The following is a 24,645-nucleotide window of genomic DNA, read 5'->3' on the forward strand; positions in this document are numbered from 1 at the left end:
CTCTCTTGTGGGAAGGGAGTTGTGCTAAAACACACATTTTTGGGCTGCTCCTAAAAATCTCTATCCTCAAAAAGTGAATCATGAACATCCTGCTTGTGCTGAGAGTGGGATCTGCCCTTCCAGAGATGGGACACAAAGCTGGCAAGTCACCCCTGGGGGACCATTGCTTTGTATCCATGTCCTTGTGGAAAAGAGGTTTTTTCATGGAATAAGTGGTCAGAGCACCAAAAATCCCCAGGACAGGGCAGGAAGGAGCTTCCCAGGATTTTCCCAGCACTGCAGCTCTCTTGTGGGAAGGGAGTTGTGCTAAAACACACATTTTTGGGCTGCTCCTAAAAATCTCTGTCCTCAAAAAGTGAATCATGAACATCCTGCTTGGGATCTGCCCTTCCAGAGGTGGGACACAAAGCTGGGAAGTCACCCCTGGGTGACTGATTTGGCTTCTTTTGGGACAGAAATCAATCCCACATGGACAAAGCACATTCCTTATTCCTTCTGCTGCCTCAGGGAGAAGCCAAATCACACCCTGATCATGGAGGGAAACCAGCAGAGCTGCAAGGATGGTGGCAGAGCTCCTTTCTGGCACAGGGCTCTCTTGTGGAGAGCAAAGCCAAAGCCCAGAGGGGTTTGTGAGGCTCTGGGAAGGGGTGGCTGCTGTCACCAGAGCAACAAAACACAGGCCAAGGGTGGAGGGAAGGCAGCAGGAATGCTGGTGTGCCTGCTTGGGATTGAAGAGGGCACAGCAGGGTGTTTATTCCCAGCCCAGAGAGCTCAGCAGCTCTTTCCAAACACCCAAGAAACCAACTCCCACACAGGGGCAATGAGGAGGAGGAGAGACTTCAGGAAAACTCCAGATTCATGGGGATTGCTGCCAGAGGGGTGGAAATGAGGGAGGGCAGGATCAGGAATGGAAGAGGGTGGAAATGAGGGAGGGGAGGATCAGGAATGGAAGAGGGTGGAAATGAGGGAGGGGAGGATCAGGAATGGAAGAGGGTGGAAATGAGGGAGGGGAGGATCAGGAATGGAAGAGGGTGGAAATGAGGAATGGGAGAATCAGGAATGCCAGAAGGGTGGAAATGAGGGAGAGGATGGTCAGGAATGCCAGAGGGTGGAAATGAGGGAGGGCAGGATCAGGAATGGAAGAGGGTGGAAATGAGGGAGGGGAGGATCAGGAATGGAAGAGGGTGGAAATGAGGGAGGGGATGGTCAGGAATGGAAGAGGGTGGAAATGAGGGAGGGGAGGATCAGGAATGGAAGAGGGTGGAAATGAGGGAGGGGAGGATCAGGAATGGAAGAGGGTGGAAATGAGGGAGGGCAGGATCAGGAATGGAAGAGGGTGGAAATGAGGGAGGGGAGGATCAGGAATGCCAGAGGGGTGGAAATGAGGGAGGGGAGGATCAGGAATGGAAGAGGGTGGAAATGAGGGAGGGGATGGTCAGGAATGGAAGAGGGTGGAAATGAGGGAGGGGAGGATCAGGAATGGAAGAGGGTGGAAATGAGGGAGGGGAGGATCAGGAATGGAAGAGGGTGGAAATGAGGGAGGGCAGGATCAGGAATGGAAGAGGGTGGAAATGAGGGAGAGGAGGATCAGGAATGGAAGAGGGTGGAAATGAGGGAGGGGAGGATCAGGAATGCCAGAGGGTGGAAATGAGGGAGAGGAGGCTCAGGAATGCCAGAGGGTGGAAATGAGGGAGGGCAGGCTCAGGGCTGCCAGGGTGGTGGAAATGAGGCAGAGGAGGCTCTGGGCTCCCAGAGGGTGGAAATGAGGGAGAGGAGGATCAGGAATGCCAGAGAGGGTGGAATTAAGGGGGGCAGGCTCAGGCAGGGCTCTCAGGCCCTGGCACTCTGCAGGTGGGGGTAGCTCTGCACAGTCCTGGCTATGGCCTCATCCAGACTCACCACTGGCCTGTAGCCCAGGGCTCTCTTGGCCCTCTCACAGCTGTAATAATGGAATGTCCCAGCCAGGGCCACCCTCATGGGGGTGAAGGTGGCCTTGATGGCCACCAGGGGCCTGAGCAGGGCCAGCAGCAGGGCCAGCAGCAGGGCCAGGTAATAGGCCAGCCAGTAGGGGATGTGGTACTTGGGAGGGTCGTAGCCCAGGCCAGTCAGGATGAGGGACATGAAGGTCCAGAAGGGAATTGGTTCATCGTTGGTGATGTGGAAAGCCTGCAAGAGAGGCAGAGGAGAAGCAGGGGTTAAAATGCTGCTGGGTTTGCCAGGTTTGGCTCAGAGCTGAGCTCTGTTTGTGAACAGGGGGAATGGAATCCCTGCTTTTCCAGCACTCCAGAGGTTGGTACTCCTCAGAAATACCAAGCACAGCCCAGAGCAGCCAGCTCAGAGTGCCCAGAGCACAGCAGGAGCAGGGAAAGCTGGAAAAGTTCCTCCTGTTCTGAATGTGCCCCAAAAAAAACTTCTGTGTTTCCATGTGTGCCTCCCCTTCCCAAGGAATTTCAGAGCAGGAAATTCCAGGAGATTCCCCTCCTCTCCTCTTCCTCCTCACCTTCCCACACAGGGCAGAGTCTTTGTGCAGCTTCTCTGCAGCCAGGATGTGCCCATGCACCACGTTCTCCACGTAGGTAAAATCCACCAAGTTCTTCCCATCCCTGCACACAGAAAAGGAATTGGAGCCCCAGAGCAAGCTGGGCTGAAAATCTGCTTGATTTTCCAGGATAAATTCAAGTTTCCCCTTCTCCCACTCTCTGGTGCTGCAATTTCAGGCCATACTTTCAGTATTTTATATATTTATATTTATATTTATATTTATATTTATATTTATATATTTATTTATATAGATATAAAAATAAATAAATAAATTTATATTTATATTTATATTTATATTTATATTTATATTTATATTTATATTTATATTTATATTTATATTTATATATGTATATATCTTTATATCTTTATATCTTTATATATTTATATATTTATATATTTATATATTTATATATTTATATATTTATATATTTATTTTTATATATTTATATATGTATATATAATATACATATATATAATATTTTTCATATTTTTCATATTTTTCATATTTTATGGGGATTTGAATTGCCAGAACCTCAAATACAAGTGATATAAATTAATACCCTCAAATACAAGTGATATAAATCAATATCAAGGAATCTGAGCTCTTTAACAGGTCAAGCTTTCCTCATGGATATTCCTTTGACATTATGGACACTCACCATGGCAGGGAGTGAGCCCTTAAAAGATGATTTTTAAGCAAAAAAAAAAAAAAAAAAAAAAAGTGAAAAAGAAAAAAAAATAACACAAGTGATTTCATTTTGCTCCCTCCCAAAAGGGTTTTGCAGACCCTGCAGGGACTTTGGGCCCTGCTCACCCAATGATGAATTTCATTTTGCCACTCTGAGCTGCCTGGATGAGGATGGGAACCAGCTGAGGGTCTCTGGGGCCAAATATCCCATGGGGACGGATGGCAGTGGTGAGGAAATTGTTGTCTGGGTCGTTTGCACTCAGCACCTCCTGTGGGGAAAAGGAAAATAAACTCCAGGGGAAAGCAGAGCTCAGCAATGCACCCCCTGCAGGGCTGGGGGCTGCTCATCTCCTTGGGAAGGAACAGAATTCTGATCATTCCTGTATTTCCTCACTTTGTTCCTATCACTTTGATTAAAAAAAAACCAGTTTTTATGGTTGAGGCTTCATGAATTGACAAATTGAAGCTTTGCTTCTCTCACTGAGCAGCCCAGAAGCTTCCCATGAACTCTGCATGAGCTGCAGCAGAGAAAACCCAGAAATTCCCTTTCTGTTCTTCAGGAGGGGGTGATCCCATCCCCTGGAGCCACAGTCAGCAGATTTTATTCTCCTAAACAACTTGTTCTCCTCATTTCCAGCTGCTGGGATTTCTATGGAGGAGGCACAGACAAAATCTTTTCATTTTCCCCCAAATAATCACTGGGGCTACCCCTGATTGCTGCTCCCCACAGATGTTTTCACAATTAAAATTGTGAAATTCCTTCCAGGCTTTCACACTGTCAGCATCAGCTGGAAGGGACTCTCAATCCTCCTGGCACAAAAAGCAAAGATTCTTCCCACAGCTGAAATGCAAGCCATGGAAAAAGGATAAAAAAAAATAAAAAATAAAAATCTGCAGCCTTTGATTGAAAACATTATCCCACATTGAAAGCAGAGATGCTGCAGCAGTAAGAATGTGAGCAGAGCAGTGAGCTCTCAGATGTTTGGTGATTATTAATTTAATATTAATATTAATATTTTCAGTCTGCCCCTTAGCTCAGGCCACATTCCCACCTCCTCTCCTCCTCCCCCACTGCCTTTTGCACATTCCCAACTCGAAATTTTGGCTGCAAAGCAGGAAAAGAACTGGGATTGTCCCATGGCTGTGACACCTCTGGAACCACCTCTGCAGCATCACACAGGATTTCATCCAACCTCTGTGGCAATTCATGCCACAGCCTGACTTTATTCTCTTTTTATTCAGTGAATGCACCCAAAAAAACCCAGTTTGACCACTGGTAAATACCTTTTCCTGCAGGATCTTGGTCTCTGTGTAGTAATCAATAGGTTTTTGTGCATAGGGGAGATCTTCTGAGCCATTCTTGATGTCTGTGCCCTCAAAAACTACACTGGCACTGCTGGTCAGCACCAATTTCTGCAAGAAAAAGGGGAGAAAACAGTTGGTTAAAGCCTGAAATGAAAGGGTCATTATTTACAGAGGATGTGAAGATAATAATGATAATAATAATGAAAATAATGATAATAATGATAATAATAATGAAAATAATGCTAATGATAATGATATTTAACCAGCTGATGCTACAGAAAATAACCTGAGTCTAACAGAAGATGAGCAGAAACTGCAGGTGAGAGAACTTCCCCTTTTTAATTCATTCTGTCCCATCATTTAATGCTACCTAAAAGGAGATTAAACATCCCAGCAAACACCCAAGGCAGTCAGTCCTTGGGAAAACATCTCCAGGAAAAATCACTTAATACACACTCAGTGTTTTAAAGAAAGATTTGCCCATCTTGGCAACAACAGAAAAAAAGATAAATTTTTTGATGTTTTTGTTTGGTGATTTAAATGAAATAAATATAATAAATCAGTTTCAAATGAATTTAGATGAGAACTTATGGGAATTTAAGGAGAAAATTCAGTCTCCAATTCCAGGCTTGCTTCCTCAGGCTCTTCTTTTTGTGAGAAATTGACTTTTTAAACCAAATGACACAGAGATTATGGCTCCTCCTCACTCCATGGTGAGGAATTCTGGGGAATAAATGCCAGGAATATTCCCCTGCTGGAAAAGCCACCTCTGGGGCTGTCCCATGATGAAATCTAGGACAGATTTTAATGGATGCTTTTCTTTAGGATTGAATTCACACCAAGCAGGAGACCCCCAGAGTCTCTCTATCCTTGGTTTTCATGGAATAAATGGGAATTCAGGATCTCAGAGCCCTTTGTCCCCCTCCCAAGCAAGGCTGGCATTGATGCCAATGGTACAAAATCCATCAGCCAAAAATCCCTCCAGGGTTTTTCCACCTTTACCTGCACTCCAGCTTCTCTGCAGGCTGCAATCACTGCCTTGGTTCCCAGAAAATTCACTTTGTAGAACAGCTCCCTGTTGTCACTGGAAGGGGCTGGGGAGGCACAGTGGAACACCACAGACACTCCCTGCAGGGCTGGCAGCAGAGCCTGCAGGAAAAAAAGGGGGGAAAATGGAATGGAGCAGCAGCCAGGGTGCAAAAATGCAAATACAGACAGATCTGCTTCTTCCAGGGGTAAAAATGTAAATACAGACAGATCTGCTCATTTCAGGGGTAAAAATGTAAATACAGAGAGATCTGCTCATTTCAGGGTAAAAATGTAAATACAGATCTGCTCATTTCAGGGTAAAAATGTAAATACAGATCTGCTCCTTCCAGGGGTAAAAATGTAAATACAGATCTGCTCATTTCAGGGTAAAAATGTAAATACAGACAGATCTGCTGATTTCAGGGTAAAAATGCAAATACAGATCTGCTCCTTCCAGGGGTAAAAATGTAAATACAGACAGATCTGCTCCTTCCAGGGGTAAAAATGTAAATACAGATCTGCTCCTTCCAGGGGTAAAAGTGTAAATACAGATCTGCTCATTTCAGGGGTAAAAATGTAAATACAGATCTGCTGATTTCAGGGGTCAAAATGTAAATACAGACAGATCTGACCCTTTCAGGGTAAAAATGCAAATACAGATCTGCTCATTTCAGGGGTAAAAATGTAAATACAGATCTGCTCATTTCAGAGGGAAAAATGTAAATACAGAGAGATCTGCTGATTTCAGGGGTCAAAATGCAAATACAGATCTGCTCATTTCAAGGGTAAAAATGCAAATACAGCCAGATCTGCTCCTTCCAGAGGCAGAAACGGGAGGAAAAGTGCAATCCCTGCCCTTGCCATGCTGCTCACCTCCTTGTCACACAGGTCCCCCCGGTAGAATGTCACCTGCTGGCTCTCAAAGCTCTGCTGCAGGTCGAAGACATTGACTCTGTAGCCCTTGGCCAGCAGCTGCTCCACCATGTGCTGGCCCAGGAAGCCCGAGCCCCCGATGACAGTGCAGCTCCTGCCAGCCTGCAGGGACAGGAGAAGCTTCTAGAACCAGCAAAGTGACCTGAGCATCCCTGGAGCCTGGGACAGCAGAGCCCTGGGCTGCCACAGGAGCCAGGAGTGCAGAAAAGCTGCTGGGATTTTGGAAGGTCTGCCTCACTCTGGTGGGATTTTGGAATGACCCTGTGTCACCCTGGTGGGATTTTGGAAGGTCTGCCTCACTCTGGTGGGATTTTGGAAGCACCCTGTGTCACTGGTGGGATTTTGGAAGGACCCTGTGTCACTCTAGTGGAATTTTGGAAGGACTCTGTCTCACTCTGGTGGGGTTTTGGAAGGACCCTGTGTCACTCTGGTGGGATTTTGGAAGGACCCTGTGTCACTCTGGTGGGATTTTGGAAGGACTCTCTGTCACTCTGGTGGGATTTTGGAAGGACCTTGTGTCACTCTGGAGGGATTTTGGAAGGACTCTGTCACTCTGCTGGGATCTTGGAAGGACTCTGTGTCACTCTGGTGGGATTTTGGAAGGTCTGCCTCACTCTGATGGGATTTTGGAAGTACTCTGTCACTCTGGAGGGATTTTGGAAGGACTCTGTCACTCTGGTGGGATTTTGGAAGGACTCTCTGTCACTCTGGTGGGATTTTGGAAGGACCTTGTGTCACTTTGGTGGGATTTTGGAAGGACCTTGTGTCACTCTGGTGGGATTTTGGAAGGTCTGCCTCACTCTGATGGGATTTTGGAAGGACTCTGTCTCACTCTGGTGGGGTTTTGGAAGGACTCTGTGTCACTCTGGTGGGGTTTTGGAAGGACTCTGTGTCACTCTGGTGGGATTTTGGAAGGACTCTCTGTCACTCTGGTGGGATTTTGGAAGGACCCTGTGTCACTCTGGTGGGATTTTGGAAGGACTCTCTGTCACTCTGGTGGGGTTTTGGAAGGACCCTGTGTCACTGGTGGGATTTTGGAAGGACCCTGTGTCACTCTGGTGGGATTTTGGAAGGACTCTCTGGCACTCTGGTGGGGTTTTGGAATGACTCTGTCTCACTCTGCTGGGGTTTTGGAATGACTCTGTGTCACTCTGGTGGGATTTTGGAAGGACCCTGTGTCACTCTGGTGGGATTTTGGAATGACTCTGTCTCACTCTAGTGGGATTTTGGAAAGACCCTGTGTCACTCTGGTGGGATTTTGGAAGGACTCAGCCTCATGCTCACACCCAGAGGCTCAGGGAGGAAGCAAGGAAAGGAAGATTGGCCCCCATGAACTCTGCTTGGAGAGCAAAGCCAGCAGAATTTGAAGGGAGTCTCAAGGAAGATGGAGAGAGATGATTTACAGGAGAGGCAGGGATGGGTGGGATATTGGGATTTTGGGAATTGCTCCCTAGGAGGGTGGTGGAGCCCTGGCACAGGTTCCCAGAGCAGCTGTGGCTGCCCCTGATCCCTGGCAGGGTCCAAGGACAGCCTGGGACAGTGGGAGGTGTCCCTGCCAGCCAGGGGTGGAGCTGGATGAGCTTTAAAGTCCCTCTCAGTCCCAATTTGGGATTCTGGGATTTGCTTCAGCCTGCTGGCACAGCTGATTCAGGGCATGAACAGCATCACCATTGTCAGAAGCTGTGACTCTCAGAGCCAAGAAAGCAGCCAGGTAAAGGTTCAAAGGACAGGGCTGTCCTTCTGAGCCACTAGTTCTGCCTCTCCTCTCCTTTAAACTTTGTAAAGCCACGATTGGAGTCACTGATTAACAGATTCCTGACTGGACTGAGACCAAAGCACAGAACATCCAGGCCTGAGTCTGAGGGAGCTTTCACACAAAGAATGCTCTGTGCTGCCTGCAAAAAGAGTTTTACTCCTGGTTGTAACACAACCCCCAGCTCTGCAGGGATCCCTGGGGCAGCCTGGACCCCCCGGGGCCACACAAGGACAAGGATTGTTGGGTGATCCAACAGGAGAAATTCGAGGAGTTCCCTGAGTTACATCAAAGCTGAGCCAGTTCTTGGGTCTGGAGCAGAAATCCTGTGAGGAGCAGCAGGGAAAGGTCCCTGGCAGGAGGGGACAGCCAGGGGGGATTTGGGATCTGATCCACAGGGAACAGGGACAGGAGGAGAGGGAACAGCCTCAGGCTGGGCCAGGGGAGGGGAAAGGTGGATATTGGGGAAATTTCACCACTGGAAGAGTGGCCAAGCCCTGGGAGCCTCAGATTTTGGGATGTGGTTTCGGGGGGGGGACAGAAACATTTTCAGCTTCCCCTCAAGGGCAGTCACCCCTCCCACTGCCATTTCCCTTTTCCCTTTCCCATCAGATCCCCTCCACCCCACACCATCCTGGCACTCCCTGATCCCTGTGCCCTCTCCAGGAACCAAGAGCACCCAAACTGCTCTGAGATGTGCCCAAGGGAAGTTTTCCTGCAGCAGAATGCTGCCCTCTGCCTCTGAACCCCCCAGCACTGCACAGCCTTCAGAGCAATCCCACAAGACTGGGTTGGGCTGGGAGGGATTTTAAAGCTGCTTTTATTCCATCTCTTCCATGGGGGGGTGGAATAAAATAATAAAATAAAATAATAAAATAATAAAATAATAAAATAATAAAATAATAAAATAATAAAATAAAATAATCACACCTTCCACTATCCCAAGCCCCATCCAGCCTGGTCTTGGACACTTCCAGAGATCCAGGGGCAGCCACAATTATAAATAATTTTATTATAAACTCTCTCTCATTTGGTATTGCACACTATGCACCCACAATCATAAATAATTTTATTATAAACTCTCTCTCATTTGGTATTGCACACTATGCACCCACAATCATAAATAATTTTATTATAAACTCTCTATCAATCACAATATAATATTTATGGCAAGCCAAGCACATCTACATTGATTTTAAGGTCTGAATTCAACCTATCCAAATGATACCTTGGAAAAATCCCGATTTTCTCCCCAGGATTATCATGAATGCAGGATCAGCCTCATGCCTTCCCCAGGGATTTCTGAATTTGTTTCTGCAACACAAAACTTCCCCAACTCACCGATCTGAGGCGTGTGGCCATGGCTTGGCTGAGGCACTGCCCACCAGAATCCTTGAAAAAAACGGGAGAATATTCCTTTATTCCCAATAAAACACCACTTTTCTAGTTAGAAATCAAAGTTTGAAGGCATTATGCTGAAAAAAGAAGACGAGAGAGAGTTAATTCTCCCTGTTTTCCCACAAAACAGCCACTGCAGGTGCTGATTTTTCTGAAACCCTTTTGAAATTCCAAAGAAAAAACCGGGAAGAGGCGGGATGGGTGGAACATCCTGCTTTAAAGCAGGACACAGCTGTTCCCTCTCTAAAATGCACTTTATGAATTGCTGCTCTCCAGCTCCCCCCCTCAGCTCCTTTCCCCCCGTGGCCTTTGGGACCTCACGCACAGCCCCCACGGCCCCAGCACCTCCTGCCCTGCTGCCAGCCCAGCTCCAGCTCCTTCCCCACATCCCCTCAGGGATCCCAGACCGCCTCCCTCCCCCTCAGCCCGCTCCCCGCTGCTCCCCGCGGTTCCCGCACCTTTTCTCAGCTGCCAGGACCTGCCGGGCCCCGCCGCCCGCCGCTCTGAGGGAGCCTTGGCCACGCCCCGGCCACGCCCCCTTTGCTGCTCTCCACCAATCAGCGCAGCGCTTCCCGCCAGGCCACGCCCACTCGTTCATTTCCCGCCTCTTTTCCCTGAGGCGAGCGTGGCGCCAGCCCGCTGCCGCTCGCTGATTGGTCCGTCCCCTCTGCGCTCCGGCCAATGGCGCGGCAGGAAGGAGGAGATTCTCCCACGCCCTCATTCACCTTTGGCCCAGCCGTGACGCCGGGCAATAGGAGCGCGCGTTGCCATAGCAGCGGCGTGGGGGCGGCAGCCAATGGGAGGGCGCGATATTGAGGGCGCCGGGCGTGGAGGCGGCGGGATGGTGAGGGCGGCGTGAGGGGGCTGAGGGGTTGTGAGGGGGATGTGGGGCCGTGAGGGGGCTGTGGGGCCGTGATGGGGCTCAGGGATTGTGAGGGGGCTGAGAGGTAATGATGGCTCAGGGGCTATGATGGTTGAGGGTCTGTGAGGGGGCTCAGAGGTTGTGATGGCTCAGGGACAGTTATGGGGGCTCAGGGGCTGTGATGGGGGCTCAGAGGCAATGATGGCTCAGAGGCTGTGATGGCTCAGGGACAGTGATGGAGCTCAGGGGCTGGGACAGGGCTCAGGGGCAGTGATGGGGCTCAGAGACACTGATGGCTCAGGGACACTGATGGGGCTCAGGGACAGTGACACTGCTCAGGGGCTAGGATGGGGCTGAGGCAATGATGGCTCAGGGACAATGATGGCTCTGAGGCAATGATGGGGCTCAGGGACAGTGACACTGCCCAGGAGCAATGATGGCCCTGAGGCAATGATGGCTCAGGGGCTGTGACGGTTCAGGGACTGTGACAGGGCTCATGGACACTGATGGGGCTCAGGGACAGTGACACTGCCCAGGGGCTGTGATGGCTCAGGGACACTGATGGGGCTCAGGGACAGTGACACTGCTCAGGGGCTGTGATGGCTCAGGGACACTGAAGGCTCAGGGACACTGATGGCTCAGGGACACTGATGGGGCTCAGGGACAGTGACACTGCCCAGGGGCAATGATGGCTCAGGGACACTGATGGCTCTGAGGCAATGATGGCTCAGGGACACTGATGGGGCTCAGGGACAGTGACACTGCCCAGGGGCAATGATGGCTCAGGGACAGTGATAGCTCAGGGACACTGATGAGGCTCAGGGACACTGATGAGGCTCAGGGACACTGATGGGGCTCAGGGACACTGATGGGGCTCAGGTACAGTGACACTGCCCCGGGGCTATGACAGGACCGATCCCCCAGCCCCGCTCCCCCCTGACCCCCGGTGTCCCTGCCAGGCCTGTGGCTGCCCCAGGCCCTGCCTGGGGGCCGTGGCCCAGAGGAGGAGGGGGAACCCCAAGCCGGAGCTGCCCGAGGAGCAGCAGCGAGAAATCCGCGACGCCTTCGAGCTCTTCCACACCGACGGCAGCGGCAGCATCGACCTCAGGGAGCTCAAGGTCCGCTGGAGGGAAGGTTTGGGTCCTTTATCCCGGACAAAAGGAGTGACCTGAGCACTCCACACCCCCCTGTGCTCAGCTGGGCTTGGCTTTGCCAGAGGACACAGCCTCAAGCTGCACCGAGGGGAAAATCAAGTTGGATATTAGGAAAAGAATCAGTTAAGTTGTCAGTTTAATATTCCTTTGTTTTCTTTGAGTTGAGAGGAATGTTGCATTTGTCTTCACAAACAAGATCTGCTGGTGGATAAGGTTAGCACCTAGAGATAAAAGAAACAGTGGGGAGAGAGATTTGCCTTTACAAACTGTGGGTTTGCTGGTAAATGAAATTGGGTATCAAGATGAAAGAAGCAACAGGGGAAACTGTGAATGCTATAAGAATTAAAAATTAAAAGGGAGGGTTGTACATTAGAGGGGAATCTCAGGTGTCAGGTGTTTGGGCAGTCTGTGCCTCTCAGGTACCTCAGCAGTGGGGAAAGAGAGAGGGAAATGTGGATGGAAATTGGGATAAAAAGGAGGCTGAGTCCTCAAAAAATTTGAGAGATCCCAGGGGAAAGCCCCATGGCCTCTGCCTTTATTGGAATAAAGCAAAAAGGACTCCTCTGTCTCCTTTTTGGACACAAACTCTGGTTTTTGTGGATTACTTTTCCTTGCATTATTAATTCTCTCTTGTATTTTAGCAAGTCTCTTATGACCTCATCCTGTGCTATCTCATGACTTTAAGTATTTTTCAAAATGCCAAAAAAAAATTATCTCAGTTTCCTCGAAAGCCTCTTCTGAATTTCTAGTTTTGTGGTTTCCCTCAGCTGTTGTTACAGAACTACTCCAGCAGCCTGCCATGTTCAAAGCATCTCATCCTGAAAAAAAAAAAACTTCATGGAAAGAGTGATCAAGTGCTGGAATGGTGGAGTCACCATCCCTGGATGTGTTTAAAAAAACCTGGATGTGCCTTGGTCTAGTTGAGGTGTTGGACTCGATTTTGAAGCTCTCTTCCAACCTGGTGATTCTGATTTTTAGGTTATAAAGCAACAGGGCCAGAAATGTTAAAATCACCTCCAAAAGCACAGCACTTTCCTGGGTTTCCCCCCTCCTCCCTCCAGCAGAAAACCTGGTGGGCAAAAAGCACAATTTTGTCTTGAATTGCAGCTTTTTGCTGCTCTCATCCCAAAATTCAGGTACTGTGCTTTCTGTCCTGACTCCTCTGTTCACAAAACATCAAAAAAAAAGCTTGTACACTTTTTTTTTTTTAATGGGGGATTCCCCTCTTGTTAAAGATTTAATGCTTCTTTATTATTGATGTTATTGTTGTTATCTGACCTTCTATCAGAGGAGGAAAATGTTTTCCCAATAAGATTTTTGTCACCAGAATGAAAAGCTGATTTAAATTCCCTGTGGTTGACCAGTTCATGATGTGTGTGTAGGAAATTCCTGGATTAGCTGAAGGACAATTCCAGACCAGGAATGTTTCTATCCCTGTTTTCTGCACCCTGATGTGATCCTCACTCTCAACCTGTCCCTGTTTCCCAAAATTTTGGACAGAAAAATCATTTTTCCCCCCTCTTCTGTTTGGTTTTGATGATAATTTTGAATGATTTGTAACTTATTTTGTCTTTCCAGGTGGCCATGAGGGCTCTGGGGTTTGAACCTAAGAAAGAAGAGATCAAGAAAATTATCTCAGACATTGATAAGGAAGGGACAGGAAAAATCAGCTTCAGTGACTTCCTGGCAGTGATGTCCCAGAAAATGGTATGGATGTTTTACAGCTCCAAACAAAGGGAATTTTGGAGGTGGATGAGGAGCCTTTACCTCCTTTTGGGTTTAGAGGGTGATTAAAACACTATTTTAATCCTAATAATTAAATGCATAAAAACTGTGGTGATCCCTATTCTGGATTCTCTCATTTTTCAGGGAAAACTTAAAATCATGAAATCATTAACAGGTTCCTTTAACAACCAGAAGTGATTTTTATGTTTGAAAAAAAAGGGAAAAAAAGTTTTTCTCACAGATGGAAACCTGCAGTAAGTGTCTGGCATGGAGGTGTAATTCTAATTTACAGATTAAATCTCTGCTGTGAAAAATCTTTTTAAAACACAGATATTTCATAGCAGAAGATCCTGATAGTGAAATCCCAAAGATATCTGGCTGGCAAGGACAGAAAAAAAAATCCCTGAAATTCTGGTTGTGTCTCTGTGTCCTTTCAGCTTTTCTGTGTAATTTCTTCTGTCTGGATTCCTTTATTTATTCCCAAGGATTTTCCAGTCTTGCAGTTCTTTTATAATTTTATTTTAAGTGTCACAACACGACCACTCCTTTTTTTTAACCTTAAACTCATTCTTATTTTTTTTTTTTTTTTCCTGAAGGCTGAAAAAGATTCCAAAGAGGAGATTCTCAAAGCTTTCAAACTCTTTGATGATGATGAAACTGGAAAAATCTCCTTTAAAAACCTCAAACGTGTGGCCAAAGAGCTGGGGGAGAACATCACAGATGAAGAGCTGCAGGTTTGCACCTGGTGATTTTGGGATCTTGGTGCTGGAGCTGGGAGGAATTTTGGGAATCTGGGGATTTTGAGGTTGGGTTTGGGAATGGGATTGTGCAGCTGCAGGTTGGTGGAGCAGCAAACACTTGGAGGACTTTTCCTCTAATATTTATTTCCTATAAATCCACCCAGCAAAACAAATTTTTTTATCTGAGCTTGACCCCTTCTGGCACAGTGGCTGGAATTCTGCATGAATCCAACAATTCCCATTAAAAAAACCCTAATTCCTGCCCCAAAATGTCTTGCAGGAGATGATTGAGGAGGCAGATGGGGATGGGGATGGGGAAGTGAGTGAGCAGGAATTCCTGAGGATCATGAAGAAGAGCAGCCTCTACTGAAACCCAGTGGGATTTATTCCCTGGCACTCCCCTCCCTTTTCTTGTGTCTTCATTTCTTTGGAGCAGCAGAAAATACAGGTCAGTTCTGCCAGGATTTTTTTGTGTGTGGAATGGTTTTGTTCAGAAGGTTGAAAGGTTTTGCAGCACCCCCTGTTCACAGGCAGCTGGTTATGGTGTTTACACTGCTACAAATCCACAAATCACATTTTTGGGACCAAATTCAGATCCTTTCCTGACTGGATCCAAATGATTGCAGTTGGGTAAAGAGGTGACTCAAAACCAGACATGTATTGCTCAGTATAAATCTATTTTGGGATTTTATTTTGGTTTGGGCTCTACAGTGAACTCTTCATAACATATTTGCAGTGACCAGATTTTTGGAACCTGTTTTATGGGGATTATCCCTTCCCCCATTTTTTAGAGCATTCTTTAAACACAAAATAAAAATAAACTGCTGAAACTTTCCTTGTGTTCAGTTCACACTGAAGAAATATTTTTAGAAGGAAATTCTCAATGCTCAGAGGCTGCAGATGGGGTTGGATTTCAAATAAAGTCTTACTTGAAGCCATCAGAGTTGTGGAAAGAGTTTTAATCCCCACTTTGCCAAAAAAATAAAAAATAAAAAAAAAAGATGTGGCCAAGCTGGAGAGAAATGCCACAAAGATGATCCAAAGCCTGAGAGAGCTGAGCTTGTTCAGCCTTAGGGAACTGAAATTTAGGGGAGATTTTCTCACCATGGCATTTTAGGAGGGGCTAAAAAGGAGAAGGAAACTCCTTTTTAATGAGGAATCATGGGATAATCTGTACAGGTTATTCCTGAGGACATCCTGAATGCCCAGAGGACAGTTTTTCAACAAGAAAAAATCAACTTTTGGAAGTTCTGGATTCCCCAGGTTTGGACATTTTGGGCTCCACCAGGACAGGCTGCTGGGACTTCTTGTCCAGGCAGCATTTTTACCCAGAAAGGTTGGACCAGGTGAGCCTTGAGATCCTTCCAACCTGGAATTCTCTGCTTCTCTTAATGCAGGAGAAGAATTTCACCTGTTCCCAGCAGAGCTGGGGACACAGGGCTGGTCCTGCTCTCAGAAATGTCACATTCCTGCTCCAGTCTGGGATCTGACAAATCCCAGAAAACCAGGGGGGATGTTGGGGATTTCTTCCTGGATCATTGTCCCAACTGCCCCAGAGCTTGTCCTGATCCAGAGGGAAAGGCAGAGACAGAAGCAGAGCTCAGAATTGACTAGAAGCATTTATTTGGTATAATAAATGGTATAAAATCAATTTTATTTATTTCATTTGGTAGCAGAACTGGGTTTCCTTCCTTTGGCCACAATTCACTGCTCTGAGGGAGGGGTTGGGGAGCAGCTGAGCCTGAGCCCTGTGGGGGCCTGGCTTCAAGCTGAGGGAGGGCAGGGATGGAGAGATTTGGGATGGAGAGATTTGGGATGGAGAGAGATATGGGATGGAGAGAGGAATAGGTGACATTTGGGATGGAGAGAGGGATAGGTGACATTTTGGATATGTGACATTTGGGATAGGTGACATTTGGGATGGAGAGAGGGATAGGTGAGATTTGGGATGGAGGGAAAGGTGAGATTTGGGATAGGTGAGATTTGGGATGGAGGGATTTGGGATGGAGGGATTTGGGATGGAGAGAGGGATAGGTGAGATTTGGGATGGAGGGATTTGGGATAGGTGAGGTTTGGGATGGAGAGATTTGGGACAGGTGAGATTTGGGATGGACAGGTGGGATTTGGGATGGACAGGTGAGATTTGGGATGGATGGAGATATTTGGGATGGAGAGAGGGATAGGTGAGATTTGGGACAGGTGAGATTTGGGATGGAGGGATTTGGGATAGGTGAGATTTGGGATAGGTGAGATTTGGGATAGGTGAGATTTGGGATGGATTCCCCCCGGGAGGGAGCCCAGAGCAGCTCCTGGAAGCCTGGTGGAGCAGCCTGGGCTGCTGAGCCGTGTCCCTGCCCACGGGAGGAGACCGGAGCAGGACGAGCTTTGAGATCCCTGCCAGCCCAAACCATCCCAGGGTGAACAGCCCAACTCCAGAGCTGCTGAGGATGAGGAGGGACACTGAGGGTCCCTGCAGGGGTGGATCAGGCCAGCCTCAGCACCTCCTGCACCATCCTGCCCACGCCGTCGTGGATCTGGTGGACGGGCGCGTTGCACATGAAGGCGCAGGTGCTCACCAGGAGGTTCCTGTGGTCCACGTGCACCTGGCTCACCTGGCTGCTGACGTGCCTGCAGCCCAGCTCCTGCAGGGCCTCGGCTGTCTTGGCATAAGGCCACCTGCAGGGGAGCAGGGAGTGAAAACCTGGGGGTGGCAGGAGGGAAAATTCCCTCATCGCCGCACTCAGCCTGCTCAGAAGGAGCCAAATCTTGTCCTGCTCCAGGGGTTTGTCCAGCAGGAAAACTTAGAACTCTGGGAGTTCTGAACTTTCTGTGCTTTCTCCCCAAAAGAACCCTGCTTTTGGCCTGAGACTTTGGGAAAACCTTCCAAATTTGCATGATGGAGTTAAAATCACTGGTGTGTATTTGAATAGAATATTTGAATACAAGTGTTTAATATCACACGGTGAAGGGTTTGGAATTTGGGGTTTTAACATATAATAATAGGAATAGGACAAAATGGAGGTTCTGGGACATCTCTTTCTTCCTTATTCCTCCTTCTTCTTGGTTTTAGGTAATATTTTTTTAGTTAGATAGAAAGTACCACACTGTAGGTCACAGGTGTTTGGTCATTGAGTCAAAAGTATAAATAATATAGATGTTAGTTTTTAAATAGATTGTTAGCCTTTTAAAAGACTTTGTAATTAGCAAGATCCAGCTCCATTTTGTAATTTTTAATTTATTAACTAAAAGTGCTGAAGAACTCACTGTGCTATGGATAAGAATTAATAAACAACTGAGTCTGAACACAAAAATCTCTCTTGTAGTTCAATCCCCACTCTAACCAAAAGCAGAAGGAAAAAAATATATAACCACTGATAGAAAACCTCCTGTTCAAATGAGTTAAAAATCTGAAATAAAGCCAAAATGAGACCTGAAGTTCCACTTTGGATGTTCCAACAATTTAAAATAATAAATTACATGTTAGTTAATTTAAAAGGAAGTGTCTTGTTCTAAACCATCAGAGTTGTGGAAACAAGTCACAAAAATGCAAACAGATCTGGTGTTCCACCATTCCTCCTGCTGTGCTGAGAAATGATAAAATCAATCCTCCAAAAGTTCAGTCCCCAAAAGTTGCTAAAGGCAGCAGAGCTGAGTTCTCACATTTCTCCTAATGAGAAATAACTTCCAGCTGCTTGTGAGACCCACACCCCCCCAGGCAGGCTGCTGGGGACTCTGGGGGGACTCTGGGGTGTGACTGTGCTGGGTTGATGTGGCAGAAATGTGGATTTTGTCACCATCTGTTAAACCAGGTGGAGCAGTGATTTCCTTATCTCTGTGGGATATCTCCTGTTAATGGGCCACCTTTAAACCAGCTGGGCAATCATCTTTATCTTCCCACAGCCCATCCTCCCTCCAGGAGATATCTCCTGTTCATGGCCAGTGAGTCCCAGGGCATGACTGATAAAATTCCATCATCCCACTGGGAGATGCTCCAGCCAGGGGAGGAGCCAAGCCTTTCCTACCCAGATAAAAACTGAGATTTTGGACACCAAGGCACCTTCTTTCCACTGGATTCCAGAGGAAAACCAGACCTTTGCACATCATCCCTGGAGCTTCAGAGGAAACTGCACCTTCTCCAGGAGCACTGCTCCAGCTGAACCACATCTGCCCCTGCAGGAGGATGCAGCCACCATTGAATGGGACTGTGCCAACACCCTGACTGACTGACGGGTGTCAGCTTGGATTCTGACTCTGGCAGGGCTGGGATTGTTCTGTGTAATACTGCATTTCTATTTTAATTTTCCTAGTAAAGAACTGTTATTCCTAATTCCCATCTCTTTGCCTGAGAGCCCCTTAATTTCAAAATTATAATAATTTTGGAGGGAGGGGGTTTCCATTCTGCATTTCAAAGACAAGCTCCTGTCCTCCAAAGCAGGCCCCTGTCCCCAGCCCCTGTCACTCACTGCTCACACTCTGTGTCGTGTCCCACGGTGAGCTCACAGCCTGGGAAGATTTTGGCTGCCAGCACTGGGGAGATGCAGCAGAGCCCGATGGGTTTGTGGGCAGCATGGAAAGCCCTCAGCACCTCCTCCACCTCCTTGCAGATGCTGCAGTTCTTGCCCTGGGTGGCCCAAGTGCTCAGGTTTTTTGCCACCCCGAAGCCACCTGAGGAAAGAGAAGCGGTTTAGGATGGAGATTTTTATACCCAGGAAAGGATTTTTATTTACCCAAGGTAGGATTTTTATATCCAGGGCAGGATTTTTATACACCCAGGGCAGGACTTTTTTATACTTGGGGCAGGATTTTTTTTTGTACCCAGGTAAGGATTCTTATATACTCAGGGCAGGATTTTTATATTCCCAGGGCAGGATTTTTATACACCCAGGGCATGATTTTTATATTCCCAGGGCATGATTTTTATATTCCCAGGGCATGATTTTTATGCACCCAGGTAAGGATTTTTATATACCCAGGGCATGATTTTTATACACCCAGGGCATGATTTTTATATTCCCAGGGCATGATTTTTATGCACCCAGGTAAGGATTTTTATATACCCAGGGCAGGATTTTTATACACCCAGGGCAGGATTTTTATACACCCAGGGCAGGATTTTTTATACTCAGAGCAGGATTTTTATATACCCAGGGCAGGATTTTTATGCACCCAGGGCAGGATTTTTTTATACTCAGAGCAGGATTTTTATATTCCCAGGGCAGGATTTTTTTATACCCAGGGCAGGATTTTTGCCAGGTGGATAGCTCAGGTGGATTCGATGCTTTGCAGAATTGTCCAGAATAAAAGAATTAAAATTATTTCACTTTCCAAGCCCTGCTCCAGCCTGTCCCTCTGCATCCCACGACTCCCCCATCATTCCAGACCTATGGAATTCTGGAATTCTGAACCCCACACAATCCCACCTGGGATGATGAGGGCATCCAGCTCCTTGACATCCAGCGTGGCCAGGTCCTTGATGTTGCCTCGGGCTATTCTGGCACTTTCCACCAGGACATTTCGCTGCTCTGGGGTTGGCTGCCCCTTGACATGATCCACCACGTGCATCTGGGGGATGTTGGGGGCATAAACCTCAGCCTGGAGAGAGGGGAAAGGGATTTGATCCTTCAGGGATGGTGGATAAATGTGGGAAAGGCACAGACAGTGAGTGGGAATGGTGAGAAAATGGAAAGGAAAGGAAAGGAAAGGAAAGGAAAGGAAAGGAAAGGAAAGGAAAGGAAAGGAAAGGAAAGGAAAGGAAAGGAAAGGAAAGGAAAGGAAAGGAAAGGAAAGGAAAGGAAAGGAAAGGAAAGGAAAGGAAAGGAAAGGAAAGGAAAGGAAAGGAAAGGAAAGGAAAGGAAAGGAAAGGAAAGGAAAGGAAAGGAAAGGAAAGGAAAGGAAAGGAAAGGAAAGGAAAGGAAAGGAAAGGAAAGGAAAGGAAAGGAAAGGAAAGGAAAGGAAAGAAAGGAAAAAGGAAGAGAAGGAGATGGAAAAGAAAGATCCACATTCTAATAAATCCTTGCTGGGGATTTGCTCACACCCACCCCATGACAGCACCTGGAGTTTGCTCTCCCCACCCACTCTTTTCCCAAAGCCAGAGCGTTTTTCTGGAAAATGCTTCCCTTTCCTTTAGCACCTTCAAGCTCATGTGCAGAAATTGAGAGTGGAGTGAACAGATTTTGGGGCTGTGCCACCTGTGCAGTTCTGGGTCCCACAATTAAGAAGGATTTAAGGAACACCAAGGTGTCCCGAGGAGGGCAGGGCTGGAAGGAATGTCCTGTGAGGAGCAGCCGAGGACTTTGGAATTATCCAGGGGGGTGACAAGGAGGAGCTTCTCCTCCCTCCCAACTGCAATATTCCATTCTATGCTGTTCTGTTCCCTTAGAAAAGGAGGGATTGGGATGAAGCCCGAGTTTCCTCCACTAGAGGCCCCCGGCGACCCAGGGATGAGGGAGGGATGGATCCGATCCTGCCGGGCTGGGATGTGGCAGCAGAGAAGCGGCTGCAGCAGCTCCAGGAGAGGAAAAGGCAAAATGACAGCGGAGAAAACATCTGGCCAAGTCTCATCCAGACACGGAGCGGCTCTCCCGACTTTTAGACCAGCTGAACCTTTTTTACCCCTCAAGTTTAACCCCTGCCTGTTCTTTCATCCCTGGCAGTGCCCCAGGCCAGGCTGGACAGGGCTGGGAGCAGCCTGGGACACTGGAACGGATGAGCTTTAAAATCCTTCCCACCCCAAACCGTCCTGGGATTGCCTGATTCTGTTTTCACTTCTGTCTTGGAAGGTTTCAAAAAGATGAATTTCAAACAGCCCAAACTGTCTTTTAAACAGAAATAGTGGGGGAGAAAAGAGGAGTGAAGAGGAAAAAAGCCAAAAGCGAAGAGAGAAGGCATTTGGGAAAGAAGTAATGCAGGGGAGAAGTAATTCAGGGGAGAAGCGATTCAGGGGAGAAGCGATTCGGGAAAGTCTTTTGGAGAGTTTGGATATTCTGGATGCAGAGCCCATCCCTCTGTAGAAGAGCTGGGCAGGGAATTCTCCACACCATCCCCAGCACTCCAGGCACCGCTGCTTGGCTTTTGGGGAGCTCCTCTCAGAGACAAGAGGGGAGAGAGCGAGGAGCAGAGCCGGGACAAGGAACCGCGACAGGACACCGGGACAAGGAACCGGGACAGCATCCCGGGACAAGGAGAGGGGCAGGACAAGCAGCAGGATCCCGGGGAGAGGAAAGGGACCCGGGGCAGGATCCCGGGACAAGGATCTGGGACAAGGATCCCGGTAACAGGAACCGGGACAGGATCCCTGGACAGGATACCGGGACAAGGAGCCGGGGCGCCATCCTGGGACAAGGATCCCGGGCAGGACACGGGGACAAGGAACCAGGACAGGATCCCGGGGCAGGATCCCTGGACAGCAACCCGGGACAAGGAGCCAGGACTGGATCCCTGGACAGGATACCCGGACAAGGAGCGGGGACAGGATCCCAGAGCAGAATCCCGGGACAAGGATCCGGGGAAAAGCGGCCGGGACAGGATCCCTGGAAAGCATCCCGGGACAAGGAATCGGGACAGGATCCCGGGACAGGATCTCTGGATAGGACACCGGTATAGCATCCCGGGACAAGGAACCAGGGCAGGATCCCGGGACAAGGAACCAGGGCAGAATCCCGGGACAAGGATCCAGGGCAGCATCCCGGGACAAGGATCCAGGGCAGCATCCCGGGACAAGGAACCAGGACAGAATCCCGGGACAAGGAACGAGGGCAGAATCCCGGGACAAGGATCCAGGGCAGCATCCCGGGACAAGGATCCAGGGCAGCATCCCGGGACAAGGAACCAGGACAGCATCCCGGGACAAGGAACCAGGACAGCATCCCGGGACAAGGAACGAGGGCAGGATCCCGGGACAAGGATCCAGGGCAGAATCCCGGGACAAGGAACCAGGGCAGCATCCCGGGACAAGGATCCAGGGCAGCATCCCGGGACAAGGATCCAGGGCAGCATCCCGGGACAAGGAACCAGGGCAGGATCCCGGGACAAGGAACCAGGGCAGGATCCCGGGACAAGGAACCAGGACATGATCCCGGGACAAGGCGCCGTTCCCTCCTCTTACCTGAGCCCCGTCGCGGCTGAGCTGCACCAGCACGGCCGAAGCCTCGTGGATCTCGCTGCCATCGAACACCCCGCAGCCGGCCAGCACCACGGCCACTCTCTTTGCCATTGTCCCCGGAGCCCCGCGATCCCCCGAGCCCCGCTCCTCGCTGAGCCCCGCTCGCTGCCCGCAGCCCTTTATAGCATCCTCCACCCCCAGGAGCAGGTGGGGCCGGGAGGGCTGAGCTGGCTTTTTTTTTTTTTTTTTTTTTTTCACTGGCCAGAAGGTTTTATTTCCAGTTCCACCGGCAGGGCATGTAAATATTATTTGTTTCCTCAACTGGCTGCTCCCTCACAGATCTCCTTCCCAGCTCTGCTGTCTGCAGAGCTGACGTGCCCTGCTCCACAGAGCAGCTGTGTTTTTCCTCCTCTGCCGTTGATTTTCCATTCTAGCTCAGGCTGAAGCACCAAAACCTTTGCAGAGGGGATGGTACCAAACGGATCCAGGATTTCAGGCAGTGCATTCCCCTCTGTGCCCTGCACAGGCTGCTTCAGATTTTAACTCCAGCGTTCCTGAATGTTCCTCCCCTCAGATCCCACCTCTCAGGAGTGGATATTTCACACTTTGCTGCGGTTGTTTCCTGGCTTTTGCACCCTGAGCTTAGAAGTTAATGGAGTTATAAAGTTGGAAGGGACCCCACAACCCCTGGCCCTGCACCCCAACAATCCCACCCTGTGCCTGACAGCACTGCCCAAACACTTCCTGATCTCTGCAAAAATGGGATTTTTTTACCATCTCTCCATTTATTTAATTCCAGGGAAGTGGCACTGGGGGTCTGCAGGAGCCAGATTTGGTGTCTGGAGCTCATCCCTCCCTCCCTGGCTCTGAGATGATCCTGTACCTCTCCACTTCAGCCCAGCCCTGGTGAAATAACTCTGCCCAGTGGAGGCTGAGAGAACAAAAACCTCCCACAGCATGGCTGCAGGCTGTTTTTCAGGGCTTATTTATAAGACATGTTCCTTGGGGCTCTGTCATTTTTTTTGGGAGAGACGTGAAGCACATCCTGTGGGTAATGAACTCGTGGCTTGGCAGGGAGCTCAGGCAGGGCAGGCTCACTGCTGCTGCTGCTGCTTGGGACTTCATTTATGGCCCAGAACAGGAATTAAATCGAGATAGGCATAAAAAACCACCCCAAATATTTCCCCTGCTGTTTGTTTTGCTATCTAAGGAATCCCAGCTATGGTTTGGGGGTATTTTATTTCCCCTTGCATGAAAAAACAGCCAGGTGGTGTTGCAACCTGAACAGGTAATTTCTCCTTCCTGCAGCTGTTTTGGGAGCAGTCCCCTCAGCCATGGAACAAAGTAGCCAGAGGCTGAGGATTTCCTCACCCTGCCTGCTGTAAACTGGCTGGGCTGGTTCCCCTTACTGGGATAATTGGTGCAACTGGGCCAGCCAGGCTTGTTTCCTCCCCTTGCAAAAACATTTCAGCCCTAAGGATGTCTCTGCAGTGAGGAGATGAGTGATAAATGTGATAAATGTGATAAGTGTGATAAATGTGATAAATGACATTTCTCAGCTGGGTTATTCCAGCCTGGGTGCCCTTGGCTGTACACATTTATTGGGGGCTCTGGTTTTAACAAATTTTCATCTGCATTAAGGTTCCAGTGAGGAGGGGTGGGAAGGGACCCTCTTCATGCAGGGTGAGCACAGCCAGAGATCCCAGGAGAGCTTGGGATGCAGCTGTATCCATCATTACACAGTCAGAAATTCCAGGAGAGTCTAGGAGCAGTGATGGGGATGTAGCTGAGTCCATTGTCAGGGTGAACACAGTCAGAGATCCCACAAAAGTTTGGGATGCTGCTTGATCCATCATCAGGATGAACACAGAGATCTCAGGAAATTTTGGGAGCAGTTTTGGGGATGCAGCTGGATCCATTGTCAGGGTGAACACAGAGATCTCAGGAAATTTTGGGAGCAGTGATGAGGTTGCAGGTGGATCCATTGTCAGTTTGAACACAGTCAGAGATCCCAGGGAAGTTTTGGATTCTGCTGGATCCATTGTCAGGGTGAACACAGACAGAAATTCCAGGAAAGTGTGGGAGCAGTGATGGAGATGCAGCTGGGTCCATTGTCAGTGTGAACATAGTCAGAGATCCCAGAAAAGTTTGGAACGCAGCTGGATCCATCATCAAGATGAACACAGAGATCTCAGGAAATTTTGGGAGCAGTTTTGGGGATGTAGCTGGATCCATTGTCAGGGTGAACACAGTCAGAGATCCCAGGGAAGTTTGGGATTCTGCTGGATCCATCATCAGGATGAACACAGAGATCTCAGGAGAGTTTGGGAACAGTGATGGGGATGCTGCTGGATCCATCATCAGGATGAGCACAGCCAAAAAATTCCAGGGAAGTGTGGGAGCAGTGATGGGGATG

At 48.6% G+C, this 24,645-nt stretch overlaps 3 protein-coding genes across 5 annotated transcripts; 1 reads left to right on the top strand and 2 right to left on the bottom strand.

Annotated features, from left to right (window-relative positions):
• Positions 1-1,830: 1,830 nt before the first annotated feature.
• NSDHL (NAD(P) dependent steroid dehydrogenase-like) lies at positions 1,831-10,189 on the bottom strand. Of its 3 annotated transcripts, none has more exons than XM_056491206.1 (8): positions 10,106-10,189; positions 9,591-9,641; positions 6,437-6,598; positions 5,537-5,683; positions 4,514-4,642; positions 3,356-3,498; positions 2,501-2,603; positions 1,831-2,166 (listed from the first exon to the last, which is right to left on the bottom strand). In XM_056491206.1, exons 2-8 carry the CDS (start codon positions 9,609-9,611, stop codon positions 1,831-1,833), a joined length of 1,041 nt encoding a protein of 346 aa, XP_056347181.1. In that variant the 5' UTR covers positions 9,612-9,641; positions 10,106-10,189. The 3 variants fall into 3 exon arrangements, with proteins under 3 accessions (XP_056347181.1, XP_056347180.1, XP_056347183.1); XM_056491205.1 differs by having other exon boundaries at positions 9,591-9,724; positions 10,106-10,176; XM_056491208.1 differs by lacking the exon at positions 10,106-10,189 and having other exon boundaries at positions 9,591-9,885.
• Positions 9,845-16,348, top strand: CETN2 (centrin 2). The gene is made up of 8 exons (XM_056491793.1): positions 9,845-9,848; positions 10,403-10,491; positions 11,469-11,627; positions 13,242-13,370; positions 13,985-14,122; positions 14,409-15,391; positions 15,526-16,224; positions 16,312-16,348. Exons 1-6 carry the CDS (start codon positions 9,845-9,847, stop codon positions 14,496-14,498), a joined length of 609 nt encoding a protein of 202 aa, XP_056347768.1. The 3' UTR covers positions 14,499-15,391; positions 15,526-16,224; positions 16,312-16,348.
• Positions 16,349-16,611: 263 nt separating this feature from the next.
• LOC130253011 (putative glutamine amidotransferase-like class 1 domain-containing protein 3B, mitochondrial) lies at positions 16,612-22,340 on the bottom strand. Its single transcript, XM_056491209.1, has 4 exons — positions 22,233-22,340; positions 19,549-19,720; positions 18,592-18,793; positions 16,612-16,804 (listed from the first exon to the last, which is right to left on the bottom strand). Exons 1-4 carry the CDS (start codon positions 22,338-22,340, stop codon positions 16,612-16,614), a joined length of 675 nt encoding a protein of 224 aa, XP_056347184.1.
• Positions 22,341-24,645: the final 2,305 nt, after the last annotated feature.

This window comes from Oenanthe melanoleuca, chromosome 4A (assembly GCF_029582105.1).
Source record: "Oenanthe melanoleuca isolate GR-GAL-2019-014 chromosome 4A, OMel1.0, whole genome shotgun sequence".
In the NCBI taxonomy this organism is placed as follows: Eukaryota; Metazoa; Chordata; class Aves; order Passeriformes; family Muscicapidae; genus Oenanthe; species Oenanthe melanoleuca.

What these genes read in the sequence shown, in the direction of transcription:
- CETN2 (XM_056491793.1), top strand. An exon ending in TCGACCTCAGGGAGCTCAAG is followed by an intron (nt 11,628 to 13,241) that starts GTCCGCTGGAGG and finishes TTGTCTTTCCAG; the next exon opens with GTGGCCATGAGGGCTCTGGG. An exon ending in CAGTGATGTCCCAGAAAATG is followed by an intron (nt 13,371 to 13,984) that starts GTATGGATGTTT and finishes TTTTTCCTGAAG; the next exon opens with GCTGAAAAAGATTCCAAAGA.
- LOC130253011 (XM_056491209.1), bottom strand. Translation starts at nt 22,340, where the DNA reads ATGGCAAAGAGAGTGGCCGTGGTGCTGGCCGGCTGCGGGGTGTTCGAT. An exon ending in TCAGCCGCGACGGGGCTCAG is followed by an intron (nt 19,721 to 22,232) that starts GTAAGAGGAGGG and finishes CCCTCTCTCCAG; the next exon opens with GCTGAGGTTTATGCCCCCAA. An exon ending in GGATGCCCTCATCATCCCAG is followed by an intron (nt 18,794 to 19,548) that starts GTGGGATTGTGT and finishes CTCTTTCCTCAG; the next exon opens with GTGGCTTCGGGGTGGCAAAA.
- NSDHL (XM_056491206.1), bottom strand. Translation starts at nt 9,611, where the DNA reads ATGGCCACACGCCTCAGATCG. An exon ending in GGGACCTGTGTGACAAGGAG is followed by an intron (nt 5,684 to 6,436) that starts GTGAGCAGCATG and finishes TTTTTCCTGCAG; the next exon opens with GCTCTGCTGCCAGCCCTGCA. An exon ending in CCAAGATCCTGCAGGAAAAG is followed by an intron (nt 3,499 to 4,513) that starts GTATTTACCAGT and finishes TTTTCCCCACAG; the next exon opens with GAGGTGCTGAGTGCAAACGA.